We start from the raw sequence: 15284 nt of genomic DNA, 5'->3' as shown, positions 1-15284 counted from the left end.
CATACACCACCCACAGGCAGGTAATCATACATATTACACTTGACGCAATAAACAGGATAGCCCCCACTCTGCTGCTGGGCTTCTGTCTCCATATTTTTATGAATAAGCTTAAGTATAAACTGGGCTTATTAAATGTCTGGAATATAGATTATTACACAAGTTAGGTTTAAAGAAGGTCAGGAGTCACTAGCACCCTCTAACCTCCCCCTCTAAACTCCCTCTCAGCTGCTCCTGGTCGCTGACTCACAGGTTTATCAAGCCCTGGTAGTCCCTCCCCCTGACTGAGGCTCAGCCAATTAACAGAGGCTTCTACATTTCAAACCTTTTAGAAGCTCCTTCAAAAACCAACACACACACACAAGCTAAGCACACAGCAAATAATACACACACACACTAACACACACTATAGCCAGCCACTTACCACAGACTCTCTCTGACAGTCTCATCTCTTACCTGCAGTTAAGTAGACCTTAAACAAGGCCTCTGGACATTACCAAAATAAAAAGAATAAAAATATGCTTACAGGCATTAATCCAAAATGATTTAAGTAAATCCTGAATTAAGTTTTATTGACTCAAATTTGAAGTTAAAACTACGAAACAAGCATTCTTACTAGTTATGAAAAGAAAATTGAGGCTACAAGTACAACAAAACTTCACAGTGCCCTTTCCACATTATAGATTTGTCTGCATAAGAAAGTTGTGCCAGTTAAACTAAAATCAGTAGAAAAAAAACAGATTTAGTTAAATCAGTGCAACCTTTCTATCAGTATAACTGCATATATACTGGGGATTGTACTGATTCAGCTAAATAAGTTTTTTTTTATTATTTTGATCAGTGCAAAAACTGAGTACAGACATCAGAGTTTAAGGACAGAAGAAATCATTTAATTTGACTAAAGCAAATAGTAACCTGGATAGTCAGTTTAAAACAGGTTTATTTCTATTTAGCGTGAATTGGTAAGGAATCCATTTAAGCTAAAACAAAATAAGGCAATAAACCCAAAGAGGTAAGTTAACAACAAGTGACACTAAAGTTCAGAAAGGGAGATTTCAGTAAGATGAGACAAGCAGCAAGTCAAGAAGGTCAAAAAGCCTAACGAACAGGAAGTGATATCTTTAGAAGTGGCATGTGATTACATAAGAAAAAAAAAATCTCAGAGGCGCACATACTACTTAAAAAAAGAAACCAGGAAGGCAAGTACAGTACATCATCAATGTAACTAAGAGGCAAAGTAATCTGAGAATTTAAAAACTGTGAAGAAAGACAAACATGAACATAAATTACAATAGGCAAAATGTAAAAAAATACAATTGCTAAAATCAATTTCAAACAGTATCTAAAGATATAAAAAAAACCAAGAGACTGAATGCATCAGAAGCCGGAAGCCTGCAACATAATCAATCAGACCATGGGCTCTCCATGGTTAAAACAGCACTACTGAGAAGTTAAGCATAGCTTAAACTAAACCAAAAAAAGCCCACATTTATCCTGATGTTAGAGGATCCACACAGCTGTTTAACTAAATCAGAAGCCAGGCAAGTTATAATCATATATTTTGATAAACCAATGCAACTTTCGAGTATAAACTTCATACCACTTTCCCTGACCAGTATAGATGGGGATTTTTCACTTCCATTCCCACCAAAAACAGAAAAAAATATCTTATATATGTCTAGTTTGATGTGCACAGTTCTCCTGACAAGTTCAGGTGAAGTGTGCTACTAGTACAAATAGAAAAAAAGAGAACAAAATTATATGTGCTTTGTGGAGAACTGATGACTTTCTGAAGCTTCAGGGGGTAGCTGAGTTAGTCTGTATAGGATAAACTTAAAAAACCACAAATGGTCTGGTAGCACTTTATAGACTAACAAAACATGTAGATGGTACCATAAGCTTTTGTGGGCACAGACGAGTTTTTTCCCCCACTGTTTAGGCCCTCACCATCCAGACAGGATTTTAGTTTTATAGTCATTCACAAAGCTCCTATATACAGTTATAAAAAAAAACCCTGTAAATTAAAAAAAAAAAAACAGGCAATTGGATCATTTCATTGTTCCTTGTCCTAGGAAAGTAGTACTGGAGACTTGGACACTTTCTTAAAATCTCAGGTCAACCAAATTTCCAGGAAAATCATTTAAATTATTGCCTTGTTAAAAATAAAAAAGTGCTACAGTTACAGGGTAACTGCACTTTTATTCTCTCAACATGATCTTCTATAGGAGTGCTCAGTCAGATCTCAGGTTTCAAGCAGTAACTCTTCTCTGAGCAGGGACTCCTACACTTCAAAGTCCCCATCAAAACAAAATGCCTAACAGTCAGTGCCTGTCCACAGCTCTCTTTCCAAGAGCTATAGACAATTTATTGCCAGTGTTTGCAAGTTACCACACAGCTATTACTTAGGAAGTACATTTATTCATAAGGTAAAAGCATTACATGAAAAACATATAAACACGAGTTCCTACAGGCTTATTAAAAACACAGCAGAGGTCACCCATCAGCTTTATAGGGTTCTTGGATATGTGGTCATGTATGTTTACCGGGTCAGAAAATGTGCTGGTCCTGAGTTAGTATAAACTAGGGATATAAGCGACTTGTTGACTTTTCCCTCAATTAGTCGCTACTCCCACCCTTGCTGCCTCTATCAGAGGCAACAAGGGGTGGGGAGCAGGAGCTGGTTCCCCCCCAGCACTGTCTCTGAGGGGCACAGGGGCAGCAGGAACAGAGCACAAGCTGGGAATCAGCTGATTCCCATCTCGCACCCAGTCCCAGACACTGCACCTCTGCTTTTTAAATGTAGTAAGAGCCTGATGGCTATTAATACAGGCAGTCCCCGACTTACGCGGACTTACGAACGGGGCTTTTCTCGCCCCGGAGCTCGCGGGCAGCGGGACCGCCCAGAGCGCAGCGGTCCCGCCACCGCATCCTCCAGGGCGAGAAAAGCTGCGCCGGGTCTCCCTGCGTAGGAATAAGACCCTCCGGAAAAGGGCACTTTTTCCGGAGGATCGGGGCCAGTCTAGACGCTCTTTTCCGGCTTTTTTAAAAGCCGGAAAAAAGCGGCGGACATTTTTATTTAAATGCCGCGGGGGATATTTAAATCCCCCGCGGATTTCCCTACGACGACTGGTGAAATTTACATGCCCCTTCCGGAAAAGGGGCCAGTGTAGACGTAGCCTAAATGTTTAAACCTCTGCATGACCCCACATATACTAGAGATAAAGCACTTCAATATATTTCAGTTAACCACAAAAGGAAGTCTTTTGGTCTCTTCTAAACAAATCTGGAAGTATTTTGAGCTTCTCTTTGTCCCAACACGAACAAAGCTCAGACTCAAAGTATTGGAAAGTGAAGCAATTCAAACAATTCAAAAACTATACGGACCAAAAAGCTGCAAAATCATTTTTGCTATCTTTGATGTCAATTTTTCTGCCTTCAAACTTAGCACTTCCTTTAGAGGAAATCAATTCTATGCAGCTAGACTGACCATATGCAACCTAAACCAAAATATTTTTTGATTCTGAGGTAGGGGAAATAGAAATTTAGCTATATAAGCACTATGACGAAAGGATAATTAAATTCAATGTCAAAACTTATTTAACAAAAGCAAAGGATAATTTTCCATAAAACAGAAGGGTATGGAAGGACATTTAAATTATAGCATAAAAACAATTATATATCAAACATCCTACAAATAGGTTTGTGTTTTGGTGTTATAAGTGGGGAAGGATGGCGTACAAGGAAAAGCACAGGTTTAGGTTTCATTTTCAGAAGGAAAAAAGTACATATTTACCACTGGTTAGCTAGCACATTTTAACACATGGCAAAATGTTAGAGTGGTTAAGGCAATTTGTTAATATTTACCTCCACCTGCTAACACACATGAAAACACTACAAGCACCTAGTGTGGGCACCCCCAGAACAATCAACTTCTCACCAAAACATCTTCTCAATTTCATCTGACAGAATATCTACATGAGTAACCTTTCTATTCTGGTACTAATAACTCATGAGAAGCCATTTTAATTCTTTGTAAATAATACTTTAGAAATATTCAATATTGACATAAAACAAGCTTTAAATAGCATTTCCAGAATTTGATTTAGAAAAATCTCTTAAGTATTTAAGGGTTTGCCAGTTTCCCTGGTCATGTTTAGAAGTAGGGCGGGTCAAAATTTTCATTCAAAGCTTTTGACAAAAAAAAGCCTTTTCTCAAAACCAAATTTTTGGATGGGAAGGACGGAAGGAGGGATGGAAGGAAGGAAGGGAAACACCACATTTGTTTTCACTCTCTCAAAAAGTCAAACTATTTTTAAAAGAAAAACAATGCAGTTCCCATTTAACAAACAGCTCTGTTTAAAAGAGAAACTTATTATACACAAAACACTATCAAATTCACAGACAAAATAATTGAGATAAATAATCTTAAGTGTTACTTGTATCTACAGTAGTGACAAATAACATAGCTGAAGTCAATATACCTTAAGCCACGTTTGGTGCCATCTTCACAGTGGTAGACTGTCAGGAGCAAACACTCCTGTCAGCTTCCCTTCCTCTTCAGTGAGGAGTATTGGCACAGACTGGAGACACCCTCAGCATTTGATTTAGAGAGTCTTTACTAGACCCACTAAATTGAATGTCAGAAGATGTGGCCTCAGCAGAGTTCTTTGTGGAAGTGTTTCTCTAACTATTCATTCCTGGCATTATTTCAACTGCTACTACCATAACAGGTTTCAATTTGTTAGGTAGTGCTTTCACATTGAACTATACTATGCTACCAAATAAGTGAAGCGGGGATAACTGCTTCAGATTTGCCTTTTTGTGGTTCTATGTAAGGTATGAGATTACATAAGTGCTTACACATGTCTCAATGTCTCTTGTTCCATTAGAGCAGCATTAAGCATTACTTAGGCATGCAAAATCTCTGACAGGTATGTCCCATCAAACACTTCCTTCATATTCTAGGTACACAGTCCTATGCACCTCTTCTATTCCATTGTTCTGCTCTCTGCAGGACAAGCTGACAAGAGCACTAAACAGGGCCTTATGGTTGAGGATGATTAAAAAAATAAAATAAAAAGCACAAATGAGGAAAGTATCGCCACTCCTTCTTCTTAGCTTTATAGCTTCACTTTCTCCATCTCACAGCACTGCCAAGTTAGAGTCCCAAACACATTCCAGAAATGTATGTCTTCTAAATAAGTCCATCTGCCCTCCTTCACCATAGGCCCAAACCCAAAAGATGTTTCATCCCTACTTCCCTCCCAATAACTTACCTCTCCAATAATAGATTAGAGTCTCCATTATTGAGGTTTTGTCCCCTCTATACTGGGGATCGATGTTGCAGTGACTGATCCACTGGCCATCGATTTATCGTATCTGAGCCCTCTCCCATCAACTCTGGTATTCCACCAGGAACAAACAAGTCGCCAGCAATGATGGAAGAGCAGCTCCCACTGACCTTAGTGCAGTATCTTGCATGCAGTAAAGACATCAACTTCAGTTACACTATTTGCATAGCTAAAGTGACAAAGATTAGGTCGACAGTGGGGTCAGTATAGACTAGGCTTCAGATTTGACTCCCCATATCCCATTTTCCAATAAACTCTTTTCAATATACCTATTCATTCTAGAGTCTTGTCTATAATGGAAATGGCGAGCAACATTTTTCTAACATAGATTCAGTAAAAACTACTTTAGTGACCATCTCTGAAAAGATACACCTATCATGAGCAACTACTTGCAAAGGCCACAGTACATTTTCCCCTTATAGTTAAACTGTGAAAGAAATTGTGGTGAGTGACAGCCTGTCATTCAACACCAGTGATCACATTATTTTACACCCACCAATAAAAACAAGCCTGTAGGAGAAAGATCTTCCTTACTTCTGCACTGCTGCTGCTGACAGTGCTACCTTCAGAGATAAGTGCCCATCCAGAAGCTGCAATGCTCTGCCTCCCAAAATGGGCATCTGGAAAGTAGTGGCTGCTGGCAGGCCTCCCAGAATTGAAGGCAGCAAACCTTCGAAGAAAGACCACCTGCCACAAGTGAGCACTTTTGCTAACTCCTATATGTGGTCTCTCCGCACATTTTACTAAACAGCACTCCAATATTTGTATAAATTGGGAGACAGAATTGATGAGTGACTGCTTCATTTGTTCTGGGGATTTATTGATAAGTAAACAAACTAAACACTGAGCAAAAAAAAAACCACGTCAGTAAAAAACTATTCCTCAAAGAACCTGGCTGCATTCAGTTCAATAACAGGTATGCAGGAAGTAAAAACTTTGCAGTAAAACTTTGATTGAAGTCTCACTAAAAATTTTAGAAAAATCCAATTAAGTAAACTGATTGCAATTAAAGTCAAATTATCTTTACTTGGTCCCTTTCACAGAGAATATTTGATAAAGTTTTACTCAAAATCTGATGTTCAAAACTTAACCTTCAAAAAAAATTGCTAGTACAGGTTGCACCTACCTTCCTACACCGGAACCCTGTGGTCCAGCAACATCCATGGTCCATCAGGACCACGGATGTTCCTGGATCACAGATTCCAGGCATAGGGAGGTCTGGCGGCAGGGCAGGAGTGCAGTGGGGAGGCAAGTGACTTAGCAGAGAGTTCTGTGTAAGGGTGGGGAGGGCAATGCATTGAGGAGTTCCAGCTCCAGTGGCGATGGCGAAGCTCCAGCCCCGGCAGCAGTGGAGCAGGCAGCAGCCAGAGAGTTCTGGCCCAGGGAGCCCCGCTCAGGAAGGTAGCAGGGGGGCTGGGAATGGAATGAAGCAGCAGCAGGGCCAGACTGGAGCCTTAGCATGGGGGCAGCAGGGACCATGAGGGCATGGATATCCCCTACTACAGCACATACTCTCATTTGGGACCAATCAGGTCCTGAGGGTGGTGGACCAGGGAGGTCCAACCTGTAACAAAATTTTAAAATCCTTATAAATCAACAGCCTACTATTTGTGTCTGCTATAAAAGTGACAAAGGCCAAGGACAGGATCTTTAAATATTTATGGTTGTTTGAACCTGTAAACCAACACACCAAATACATCTGTAATAAATAATTCTTAATTGCCAGTAAGTATAGAAAAATGCCCTTTTTTCAAGCTGAAGTATAACAATACCAAAATAGTAAGCTTACAAGCACCGTCCAAGGTCACAGAAAAACAACTATAGTACCACTAATGCGTTATTGTTAAAATACAGTGCTTCAGCGTAACAATCAGTATTGTTTCAAACAAAAGTATTAAAAAGTTTTCAAAATAAAGAACTGATGTTCTAAAGAAATATTACAAAAATTAGGATGCACTAAGTCTTCTGAACTGTATAAACAAATCCCCAATTTAAATAAAAATCGAAGAAGCAAGGAGTATAGAACAAGGGAGGAAAGTACCAAGAAAACACTGCTCATCAGGAATTCTTACACTTGCACAGTATATTATCTTTCAACCTCAGTGCTTTATTGGGGGGAGAGGGTGTCAAACTTTACATACCTGTTACATCAACAGTTCTCAATCTGTGGGTTGGGACTAAGAATGTGACTGGTGTACCGATTCCGGTTAACTGATGAGGGCTGGAACAGCTCTCCACCTGCACACCACAGGCAGAGGTGCTCCAGCCAGCCAGAGCAGTCCCTGTCAACAGAGGGGTGGGGAACAGTCAAGCCTGCCCATTCCCCTTTAATAGGTTAAACAATTAAACAGGATTTTACATCCCTCGGGACCCCAAAGTTGCAATCCTGTTTTAATGGGCTAGGGTTTAATGCAAGTAGGGATATAAAATCCCTTTTAGTATGTTCACCAGTTAAACTACACATTTGACAATTAACTGGTGTGAGGAGCCAGTGCAGCCAGGCTGCAGCAACCTCCTGCCCACAGCAGGGCACAGGCAGGGGGCTGCTCTGGCCACCTTAGGAGTTGGTTAATCAGTTACCTTGGTAAGCATGCTGATAAGGCAATAAGGTAACTGGTTATCCCTTTACATCACGAGTAGCCAGGCTTACCATTACAGTTGCTAGGGTCCAGGGCCAAAGCCAAAGCCTGAGCCCCTCTACTTGTGGCCGAAGATGAAGCCCAAGAACTTCAGCCCTGGTTAATAGGGTTCGGGTTACAAGCCCTGTTCCTGTCCCACAATCCCCAGCACGGGGGCGGGGGCCACGCTTTGGCCATTCTGGGCAGGCTGAGGCTTAAACATCAGTCCCCAGCCCTGGAGTCATGTAATAATTTTGTTATTGTAATAATCTGGTTAGAGAGAGTAATCATGCAATAATCTTGTTATAGAGGGAGTGTGTCAAGGTGCAATGACGTTTGAGAACCCCTATGCTATATGAAAATACTTAAGGGGAAATTTTCAGAAGCTCTCAATGGTGTCCTAACTGTGCTCTCATTGAAGTCAATAGTAAAATTCAGACTTCAATGGTGGACAGTTAAGCCAACATGTCAAGTACACTTGAACCTCTTTTAATCCAGCAACCTTGAGAAACAGGCTACACCAGATTATGGAATTTTCTAGACCAGGGGTGTTCAACATAATGAAGGCAAAACAAAGTCTATTACTAAAGCTTTGTACGTACAAACCATTAGAGAGTACCGCACGTGAATAACATGTTATAAGATAATTTCTTAATGAACTGTACTTGAACTTTTATTGATGGTGAGGGGTCAGGGAGGGAGGATACAGGAGCGAACTGAGAGTGATAGGGTAGGGTCTGGAGGAGAGGGAGTGAGAGAGGGTGTGTGCATGAGGTGCTTATATGGCACCCTCTCCCAGGTGCACACATGGCTCTGCACCCCCCACCACTCCCACTGGCAGCAATCTGTGGCCAATGGGAGTGGGGGGGGGGAGCCTCCAGACATGTGCTTTGCTACACTACTATTCTCCCACTGGGGAAAAAGGGGGAGCAGCAAAGTGCAGAGCTGCTTCCTCCTCCACACGCAAGGTAAAGTCCACAGTGTGAATCCAGTCTGTGGATTGCCTGGATTCAGCCCGCAAGGCTCAGTGCTCATCCCTAAAGCAGGGAGCCGGAGCTGTTCTGCAGACGTGGAGAGGGAAGGGTGCTAACCATATTTGTTCCCAGGTCACAAACATGCAGATTAGGAGGTTCAAGTGTATTTTGAAAATCTTTGTTGTGTGTACACACATATATAAAATCTACCTCACACACACTGACACTTATCTTCTTCCTCACCCTTTGTGTCACTTGTGTTCTTTGGCTGCAAGTTATTTAGAGAAAAACCATGTCTGCACACACTCTTATAAAACCTTTTGCACGGTTGAGCTTCAATCCTGACTACTACCACAACACAACCATTTATTTATATAGCTGTTGCTAGCAATCCAACTATATTTATATATAAATACATGCATCCAAAATATTGTTGTGCTCTAACAGCTGCTGTGTTCCACCTCTAAAATGCAAGCCACTTCTGGGGTAAAATACAACAGTTGTTGACTGCAGTGATTCAGAACAAGAAAACTGTACCAAAATACTTTTTGCATGTAAATTGATACAGCTATAAAACCATCAGTGAATTCAGCCAGAAAGCCAGGACTGAAACTTCCTCTCAAAGTCATATGTTGTTTTTCCTAACTAGTACTGATGTTTCTAGCATTTACACTTACCGTATATAAATGGTCATAGGAAAATTTATAAATTCTGAAAATTTTATTAGCCTTTTAAAACAAACTACAGGCAGTCCCCGGGTTACGTACAAGATAGGGACTATAGGTTTGTTCTTAAGTTGAATTTGTATGCAAGTCGGAACTGGCTCCAGATTCAGCCGCTGCTGAAACTGATCAGCACCTGACTACAGGAAGCCGTAGGCAGAGTTGCTCTGCCCCCGGCTTCCTGGAATCAGCCGCTGATCAGTTTCAACAGCGGCTGAATCTGGACTCCTGGGACAGAACAGCTGGGGCACTGCCGGGTAGGTCCCCGCAGGACCAACCTGGCAGCACCCCAGCTGCTCTACCGCAGGCATCCCGCAACAAAAGCCTGGTCTGCTGGGGGAGGGGCGCGCACTAGCTGCGCCACCTCTCCCCCCAGCAGACCAGGAAGACCCGAACAAAGCCGCAGAGGCGCAGAGGTCCCGCCGCCTTTGCGGCTTTGCTCCTGTCTCCCTGCTGTGCTGGGGGAGTCCCCCCCAGCACAGCAGGGAGACCCGAGCAAAGCCGCACAGGCGGCGGGACCCCGCTGCCCATGTGGCTTTGCTCCTTTGCCCCGGCAGGGAGACAGAAGCAAAGCCGCAGAGGCGGGGGACCCCGCCGCCTGTGCGGCTTTGCTCCGGGGCAAAGGAGCAAAGCTGCACGGACAGCGGGGTCCGCCGCCTCTGCGGCTTTGCTCGGGTCTCCCTGCTGTGCTGGGGAGTCCCCCCCAGCACAACAAGGAGACCCGGAGCAGCTTTTCTCGGCCCGGAGGACGCGGTGGCGGGACCGTTGCGCTCTGGGCGGTCCTGCCACCCGCAAGCTCCGGGGCGAGAAAAGCCCTGTTCGTAAGTGCGGATCCAACATAAGTCGGATCCGCATAAGTCGGGGACTGCCTGTACTTACATAATAAATCATAGCAATGGCCCCTGACTCAGCCTCAAACAATGCTCATGAGTTCAGCATTACCTGAGAAGCAGGTAAGAATTAGTAATAAGTATTACAAATGATGAAGCAGAGCATTATGCACAAGAGTGAATACACCAGTCTTGAAACTAGAAAAACAGGACTTAATTTAGAAAGCAGTTCTAAAAACATGCTGAATAGTGAATAGCTTTAGATATTAAAAACAGTTGCAATCTGAAGTTACAAAATAAATTAGTTAAATACAATTTGTTTACACTCAAATTAGTTTTATATTCCTTTTGACTATGTAAACATATCAAAACTGAATTTCAGTGAAAAACATGTAGCTTATATGGTTGGATGTTTCTTTTGAGGCTCACTGTCTTTTGTGAACAAAAATCTGCCCAAATTTCAGTGTATATTTCCACTTAAGAGTAAGAACACTTCTGATCAAATATTAAGCATTTACACATGGAACCATACATGTAGAAAATGCTTTATAGAACACAAAGCAAGAGTCTCTTCCCCAAAGGATACACTTGAACTATTTAAAGAAAACAAAGGAGATAATGGAACATGCAGAAAAATTGTTAATTGATGAGCAGAAAGACTTGATATATGCCATCAAGTGCCAGAAATGCCCCTCTGTCATGCTAAACTGGATAGTCTCTCTGCCAAAGGATAAATGGACACAAATCAGACATCAGGAATGGTAACACAAACCTGTAGGGCAGTGATTCCCAAACTTTTTTGCATCATGCCCCCCTTTTTGATTTTTGAAAAACCCTCACCCACCCACCCCCCAAACAGCAGCAAAACTTGAGCCAAAAAAAAAAGTTAAAAAGAAACTGAACAGGTCAGCAAAACTTGATGGGGGGGGGAGGTGGTGGGAAGGCTTGGTCGCACACGCTGCCCCCCCCCCAGGGGGCACGCTTCCCAGTTTGGGAACCCAGGCTGTAGGGGAACACTTTAACTTCCCTGGACAGTCTGTAATGGATTTGAAAGTAGCCATCCTTCTACAAATGGAGACAGATGAACTGGAATTCATTTGCAAATTCATTAGGACTGAGTAAGGATCTCAACTGATTAACTCGTTAGAAAAGCAATTTCTGCCTCTATAGATATTCACATGTCCACATCAACTGCTGTGAATGACTGACTCACTTCCACCCTGACTTAATTAGCTTCATTAACACAAGCAACTTCTTCCTTACATATACCCGATTCTGTAACTTACATGCCAATTTATCTGATTAAGTGGATTTTACCCTCAAAAACTTATGCCCTAATAAATCTGTTAGTCTCTAATGTGCCACAGGACTCCTCTTTGTTTCTGAAGAAAAGTTTAGCATAAGAGGGGTGTACTTTGCCTACAAAAAAGACTGTTCTAAGAGTATGGCCTAGCATTTGTCACCTTAGACAGAGTAAACATTTTTATAGTGTTCCCTTCACAGAGTTCTTATTTTTATCATTTCTCTACTGAAACCAAATACATGTTTCCTAATATGAATACTATCCGATTTAGAAAACTGACTACCACCCATTCTTTCAAATACAAATCTAAATGAAAATATTATGAAACACCCATATAAACACTTTCAGCTGTTCACATTTGCACAATAAGTTACCGTCACATAAGAAAAATAAGTGAACACAGGGTTAAAACTAAAATGGACTAATGATTCTGAAAATTTATCTGAACAGCATTTAGCCTTTACAAAGCTTAGCCTCCTTCTTCCAATTAATACTTTACTGCTACATAACAAATATTGATAGATAAATCAACCATCTTTCTCTTTCAGGTGAAGGGCTACGTTCTTTTCCAAGTGCAGCCACCAACTTTGTCTTTCAAATAGCATCCTTCTCCATGAAAATGACACAGTCACAACTTCAGTTGTTCTCCCTGGTTATTACACCATTTAACCAGAAGTACAGGAACTCTAATATTCCAATCTGGAGCTATTCTTGCTTTGTTTTAACGTTATTAGATTTTAGCTCTGAGAAAAATGAGATACATCCCTGGGCTCTAGAGAGAGTACAGAAACTAAGCGACTATCAGGTACTTGAATCACTACTGGACTAGTCACTTCTCCTCCCTTTCCCCCTCCGCTGCCTCTATCAGATGCAGCAAGTGGCTCTTCCAGCACCCTCTCCGTAGCAGGGCAGGGGAAGCAGAGGACCACACATGAGGCAGGACTCAGCTGTCCCAGCTCCTGCCTGGTCCCAGACGCTGCACCTCTGCCTCTTAAATGTAGTAAGAGCCAGGCGATTCTTACTACATTTAAAAGGCAGAGACACAGCAGGGTTAGCTCCCAGGGCCAGGCGATAACTGCACTGCAGCTTCCCCCCTTATAAATTAATTGAGTAAAAAAAAATTTTACAAAAATAAAAATTAATGGAGATTGCCCATCTCCTAGAACTGGAAGGGACCTTGCAAGGTCATTGAGTCCAGTCCCCTGCCTTCACAGCAGGATCAAGTACCATACTCCCTCTCAAATTTTTGCCCCAAATCCCTAAATGGCCTCTACCAGGATTGAACTCACAACCCTGGGTTTAGTAGGCCACTGCTCAAACCACTGAGCTCTCTCTCCCCCCATTGACCACTCAATTAGGATGTTAAATTGTGTTTAATCAGCTTATTAGAAGCAGCAAAATTTATGTCTGCAAAGCAAATTTTCCCCTCAAGCTCTTTCACACAAAAAGGTATTTCTTTTTAGGGTACAATAGGCAAAAACGTGAGTGGGAGGAGGTTAAAAACAGTAATTGAATAGATCAAATGCAACTTTGAGCAAATGAAAAGCTATGAATGAAGCATATTAAAGCCCAATTAGTATTTAAGCTTAATATGTCAAATCCAAACAGACTGCAGAAGCAGTAAAATGAACATCATCCCCAGCATGTTCCCCAACACAGCAATCCAGCAGTAAAGTACAACTGCAGAACTACAGATCTAATCATCCGTCAGATGCAGTTTTCTGAAGGCTATCTACATGATAGCAAAGTAATCATCAGTGGGAAAAGATCTCATAAGCACCAAAACATTTGGTGTGTTACCATCTCTCAAATATTTACCCTGTCTCCCTACTACCAAGCTTCAAACTTTAACATAAGACAAAAAAAAAAAAACCAATACAAATCTTCAGAGTCTTCCCAATGGGAAAGATTTAATTATTTACTATACACTAACATTCTACCCCTATTGCCAACACATTTAGTAACATGTAATTTAATTACACCAATTCCATTCCTTATAGTTCCCCCTCATCATAAATATCTGGTCACTTGTCCCACTGCCTTATGGTGTTTCATAGACAGATATAGCAGTCTCTGCCCAGAAGAGCTTACAACGCATATATGAACTTTGCATCAGCAACGATACAAGAGGTGAAAAACCCAGGAACCCACCCACATTGCTGTGTGCATTAATAAGAGGGGAGAAGTACAATCTCTTCTCTCCGATACAGGGTGCTACCTGGACTTTTCAGAGGTAAACAATTTTTTGTCAAGTTTAAAATGTCTTGGTCAAGTATAATCAGGGTCCAAAGAGTCCAGATAAAATAATAAATACATAAAAATCATAGTCTATTCAAAAGCACTTGGTGGTCTAGATTTGACACACAGCCCCCCCCCCCCCCCTTACTGACTACACCTGGCTTAGAGTGCCTTTATTAATGTTGCTGGGGCAACATTTTAAGAGCAGATCTGCCATAAACCCACTTCTCTATAGCAGCTGCTGGAAGGAGAAAGGGAACAAATGCCCAGTCCCAGCTAAGTGTAACCAGGAATAGGGGGAGAGGGACTGGTCTTAGACCAGGAAAGAGAGTGGAGAAAGGGGATAGTTACCCAGCCCCGCAGGGGTAGGGGGCTGGGATGCAGGCGCAGGCAGGCAGCACCCCCCACGCATACCTGGGGCAATGATGGGAATGGAGACGAGGGGCACAGCCCGGGAGACAGGGCAGCCCGGGGGAGGAGCAGAGGGTCGGGCTGAGGCAGAAGGGGCCACCTGGGGCAGAGGAAGGGAGGGAGACGCTGTCCGGCCCCCCGCCTGGGGGGTGGCAAGGCCGCCCCGGGAGGATGAGGTGGGGGCCCCCGGGGCTGGCCCGCCCCCAACGGATCTTCCCAGCGAAAGCGCGCGCCGGGCGGCGCCCCTTACCCATGCTGGACGCGCCCGCCCGGGCCGCAGCACCGCGCCGTGTCCTGCCGCCAGCCGCTGCCGCGCTCAGGCCGGGCACGGCGGCTCCATCCGGCCGGCCGCGGGGCAGGAGCAGCTGCTACACGGCGGGGCCCTGGGCTAGCCCCGCTCTGGCACCGGCAGCTCCCGGCTGAGGGGGAGGCGGCACATCCCGCGAGAGCTCCGCGCGGCGTTCTGCCCTCTGTTGCCAGGGGCCGTGACGTGGGTACCGCCCCGGCCCGGCACGAGAGCGGCGGGGGGAGCCGCCTGGCCCCCCCCCCCCGTGCCATCTTGAGCCCCACACGTCCGCCCCCACACGGGGAAAGCGCCACGTGCTGGAGAATCCCTACCCCCCCCCCCCGACAGAGCCACACACACACACACAGTCACAGTGTTCCACATTCATAAGGAGAAATTCTCCCCTCCCCTCAGCCAGCACACACACATACGTACCCGCATGGGAGATACACACCCACAAAAACAGGGAGATGTTCTCCATATATACCCATGTTCAGAGAGAGAGCCACAGACACACCAAATACCCCCCTTGAATCCACATTCAGGGGACACAC

At 43.4% G+C, this 15284-nt stretch overlaps 1 protein-coding gene across 5 annotated transcripts in view; it reads right to left on the bottom strand.

The window, feature by feature from the left end:
- Nucleotides 1–14913, bottom strand: part of CD2AP (CD2 associated protein) — a 138200-nt gene extending 123287 nt beyond the window's left edge. For 2 of the 5 annotated variants that reach the window (XM_075923390.1, XM_075923391.1), the window contains exon 1: nt 14695–14910. In XM_075923390.1, coding sequence (XP_075779505.1) covers nt 14695–14698 — 4 coding nt within the window. In that variant the 5' untranslated portion in view covers nt 14699–14910. Of the gene's footprint in view, nt 1–14694 lie in introns of all 5 variants that reach the window. The other 3 variants (XM_075923393.1, XM_075923392.1, XM_075923389.1) reach the window with 3 other exon arrangements.
- Nucleotides 14914–15284: the final 371 nt, after the last annotated feature.

This window comes from Pelodiscus sinensis, chromosome 3 (genome assembly GCF_049634645.1).
Source record: "Pelodiscus sinensis isolate JC-2024 chromosome 3, ASM4963464v1, whole genome shotgun sequence".
In the NCBI taxonomy this organism is placed as follows: domain Eukaryota; kingdom Metazoa; phylum Chordata; order Testudines; family Trionychidae; genus Pelodiscus; species Pelodiscus sinensis.
The sequence above is the reverse complement of the archived record's forward strand: the minus strand, read 5'-3'. Positions and strand labels throughout refer to the sequence as shown.